This window comes from Suricata suricatta, chromosome 5 (assembly GCF_006229205.1).
Source record: "Suricata suricatta isolate VVHF042 chromosome 5, meerkat_22Aug2017_6uvM2_HiC, whole genome shotgun sequence".
Taxonomy (NCBI): domain Eukaryota; kingdom Metazoa; phylum Chordata; class Mammalia; order Carnivora; family Herpestidae; genus Suricata; species Suricata suricatta.
Window position 1 is genome coordinate 3,626,534 of NC_043704.1, and position 4,281 is coordinate 3,630,814.

Here is a 4,281-nt window from a genome sequence, read left to right on the forward strand (position 1 = left end):
TTACTAATGGGTCCTCTGATGGCATGGCTTCTGTAGTTATTCATAAAAACTCATCTAAACCTAGAATCATTTCTTTTCAAACTAGGGATACTTCAGCACAGAGAGCTGAACTTGTTGCTGTTATTAGATTATTAAAAAAAAAAAAAACTCCAAAGAGGTTTAATGTGTCTTGAGATTCTAAGTATGTGGTTGGGCTCTTCTCAGCAACTGAAACTGCGACAGTGCCTGTCTACAAGACAGGGATTTCAGGTTTAACTCATTCTAAATTGCCTGGCCCCCTCTCTGATTCATCATCTAGGCTCTAAAGCTCTGAGGCTACAATGTAAGGTCACTCATGAACAGACACAACAGACAGTAAAACAGTGCCCTTCTTGTGTTGTGCATCTCCCTGTTCCTCACTTGGGAGTAAATCCTAGAGGACGAGTGCCCAATGCCAATTGGCAAATGGACGTAACACACATTTTAGAGTTTGGAAATCTAAAGTATGTCCATATGAATAATGATACCTAGAGCGGCTTCCTATATGCTACCTTACAAACTGGGGAAGCAGGAGAGCACGTCGTAGCACACACACATGCTTTCTGCCATATCAGTGTTAGGAATCCCAAAACAAATAAAAACTGACAATGGACCCAGATATACTGGGACCATGTTCTCTATATTCTGGCAACAGTTACACATTAAACACATCACTGGGATTCCTTATAACCCACAAGGACAAGGTATAGTAGAACAGGCACATTTATTCTTAAAAAATACCCTTGATAAAATAAAAGAGGGGGAATGGTAGCCCATCAAGGGATCTCCCAGGAATCTTTTACACCATTCACTTTTTATTTTAAATTTTTTAACTTTGGATAAAGAAGGACACTCAGTTGCTGAACGTCTCTGGCAAAATGAGACACAAAAAACTTTTGCTACCGTGCTTTGGAAGGACCCCTTGGATAATAAATGGCATGGTCTGGACCCAGTTTTGATCTGGGGATGAGGAGCAGTGTGCATCTACGCACAAAAAGCAGATGCAGCCAGATGGTTGCCAGAGAGATTAGTAAAGGAAATTGATCAAAACACTCAGTCCTCCGGGGAGAAAAAAATCTCCTTGAGAGAAATCTTTGTCTTTTCTTTTAGGGACCATGTTTCTGGATGGTTGGAGAAATAATATTAAGAAGCTTCAGGTGGACCTGGAGAAGAGAAGGAAGGAACACATCGACAGTCCTTTCCTCGTGGATTTTATGGACTTTTACCCTATCTCCTCGTGGTTTTTAAGACCTATTTTGGTCTATTGATCTTGGTGCCCTTGGGCCCTGTTCTATTCAATAAGGTCATGGCAGTCCTAAGGCAGCAAATAGGTGCAGCCTACCCAGGTCCATTATCACAAGCTCGATATGGCCGATCAGGAGGCTGATGGAAAAGCTACATTATGGCAAGAGGCACAGGCTGGCTAGCCAATGACCGGTAAGAGAGGCCTTACCATCCTATTAACCTAAGACAGACTACTCAGACACAGGCTTCTGGGTGTGCCCATGACAGGTAAGAAGGATCGGCAGGCCTCCAACCTAAGACAGGCATAGTCATTTCCTTGCCTCTAATATCATATTCTGGAAGAAGCCCTTTTTGAAATAATTAAAGAAAGGAGGACCTGTGGGAAGCTGCAAAGATTCAGCTGCTCGGCCATTTACTGGCAGGAAATGTCACTCCCTGAGGTGAGTTACCTGAATTAAAAAAATGGGCAGGGAAGTTCCACTCCCTGTCAAGAGAAGCCAAAAGTACAAAGAACTACCCCCTATCGGCAGGGTTGTGTCGGCCCCTCAGGGGCTGTGCCAAAAACTTTAGTTTGGTTTCTCCTTTACCTAGCCTTAATCAATTGACCCTGTATCCTAGCAACCAACCTAGGTCAGCTGCTTCGCTTCCCGCCCTGTATCTTATTTAAGGTGTGGATATTTTCTCAATAAACTGGGGCTTGATCAGAAACATTTGTCTTGCCCTCATTCTCTGTGCTCCCTGCCCTATCCTATTCTCACCCCCTCTCTCAGGATCAGGAACCCGTGAAAATCGACTGCCCCACCGGCCGGGGTGGGAACAGACAGATATATAGTCTCCCACTGCTAAATCCAGAGTAGAGACTGACTTGACACACATTCTCCTGTGGGTTTTGAGGGAGTTGTCATTTACTATGAGCACCCAAATAATGGACTAGGCACCAGACACCTGAGGATGCCTATCCTTCCTGGTCCAGTGACTTCAATCAACTAGGACCTGGACTCTCAATTTAAGATGTCTTTTGGCTGATTTGAAAATAAAATGTCCTTTGCCACATCCCTTGACAAATATGCAGGTGTGTGCGGGGGACCAGCCCACGCACCAGAGTCTAAGGGTCCCTGAGTAGGGGGTTGGTGTCGGAGAAATATCTACAAGAAAGAACACAGACAACATGAATGGTGGAAGAGACCACACTTTACTGTGAAACTTGGTGTCTTATATACCATAGGTGATTACTTCTTTCTTTGAATGATTACATTGTTTGTAACTTCTTAGGAATCACATGTTTCAGAAAGGATCATTGTTTTCATGGAAGAGACAACAGAAAGTTAAACAGAAATGGGTATAATACAGAAGATCAAAAAACATAATTTATCACTAAAAATACATCAGCGGGAGTCTTATTTTGCATATATAGTGTAATATTAACTGGAGCTTATGACAAGGCTATTTTTCTTTAAGGGTTCAAACAATGGTCTGTGAGTAAAGTGCCTCTAAACAGGGGAGAAGTTTCAATCAGAAAATCTGCCCATTTACTGAAACCACAATTACCAAGGGGCATGAATAATAGGAGAACTAACCCCATGCTCTGATCCACTTACGTTAGGCAGTCAAGCGCACACATTTTCAAGCAGGGAAAGAAGGGTGCCAAAGGCTGCACAGCACTGCACCCCACTCTCCCAGTACCTTTGATCTTTTGTCCTGATCCTCAAATGGGGGGAGGGCCAACCGTTATCCAGGGTAGCGCCTTCCTAGACGAGGCTAGGGACTTTTCAATTACATACGCTCCCCCCCCCCCCCGGAGGCTTTGCCGTCACAGTGGAATCACCTCTGCAGGCTTTTTGGCTGGAGGGTCCACAACAGGTGTGTTCAGTGTAAATCTGACCTGACTTTGTTGTGAGGGGAGGTTATATTGGGAAATATACCTGGTGTTCTTTCCTTGCAAGTAAAACCGATTCTTTGCCTATGTTTTGGTTGCTGGTATCTTTTGGTTCAGCAGCCATCAAGAGTGAAATCAACTGTGGGTTATAATTTCACAACGTGGATGTATATTTACTGTTTAATTTTGTTTGTTTGGGGTTTTTTTTCCCATTTTTCTTTATTTTTGATAGACAGAGAGAGACAGCCCGAACAGGGGAGGGTCAGAGAGAGAAGGAGACACAGATTCCGAAGCAGGCTCCAGGCTCTGAGCTAGCTGTCAGCACAGAGCCCGACGCGGGGCTCGAACCCACGAACTGTGAGATCATGACCTGAGCTGAACCCGGCTGCTCAACCGACTGAGCCACCCAGGCACCCCAGATATTTACTGTTTTAATCTTCGTGAAGTTGGATGTTTTTAAATGGAAAACAAGGTGCTGCATGAGTATGCACAAGAAGCACTGACTTTAATGAGAAAGTGTGAAATGTAGGCACCAAAACAAGCAGTTCTCTATTCCCATATACCTGCTTTTGGGGTTCAGTAAAAGTTAGCACCTCCCATTGAGACTGGAAATAAACAGCCAAACCAAATGTTCAGTTCCTTCAATCTGTTCACTGAGGGGCAGTCCAGAGCGGGGCTGCACCTGGAAAGTCTTCTGAAGAAGGTGCATCTGAGTGCTGCTGTGCAGGGAGAGGGTTTAGGCTTCTGGATTCTCTACCCTGTGGTGTTTTGCCAGGTCCATTCCTGACTATGTGCAGGGGACAGTAGCAGGCTGCTCTAAAATGTGCCCCTTTGCCATGTTGATTCTTTGGAAGGAAAAGCTACTTAAGAAACAGCCGATGTAGTAGGAACACTGCCCCCCAGCTGTCCCTCCAAAAGCAGGAAATCAATCTTCCATGTGATAAACCCCTATCCTGCACAAAGAGTTAAAGAGATAGTCTTTCCACCACAGACAGGGAATTTAGAGCTGAGCAGTCTTCAAGAACAAACCTTGTTACTGTTCACTAGTTTGCTACCAACCACTAACCAAATTCCATCTAGAATTTCATACTGATTGAAGTCCCAACAGAAGTTCCTTTCTGCTGTGAAATACTCACAGACTC

General features: G+C 44.3%; 1 protein-coding gene across 1 annotated transcript in view; it reads left to right on the forward strand.

Moving 5' to 3' along the window:
• Positions 1–1,971, forward strand: part of LOC115291419 (putative protein ZNF720) — a 10,293-nt gene extending 8,322 nt beyond the window's left edge. Inside the window, exon 4 of the mRNA XM_029938873.1 lies at positions 1,129–1,971. Coding sequence (XP_029794733.1) covers positions 1,129–1,286 — 158 coding nt within the window. The 3' untranslated portion in view covers positions 1,287–1,971. The remainder of the gene's footprint in view (positions 1–1,128) is intronic.
• Positions 1,972–4,281: the final 2,310 nt, after the last annotated feature.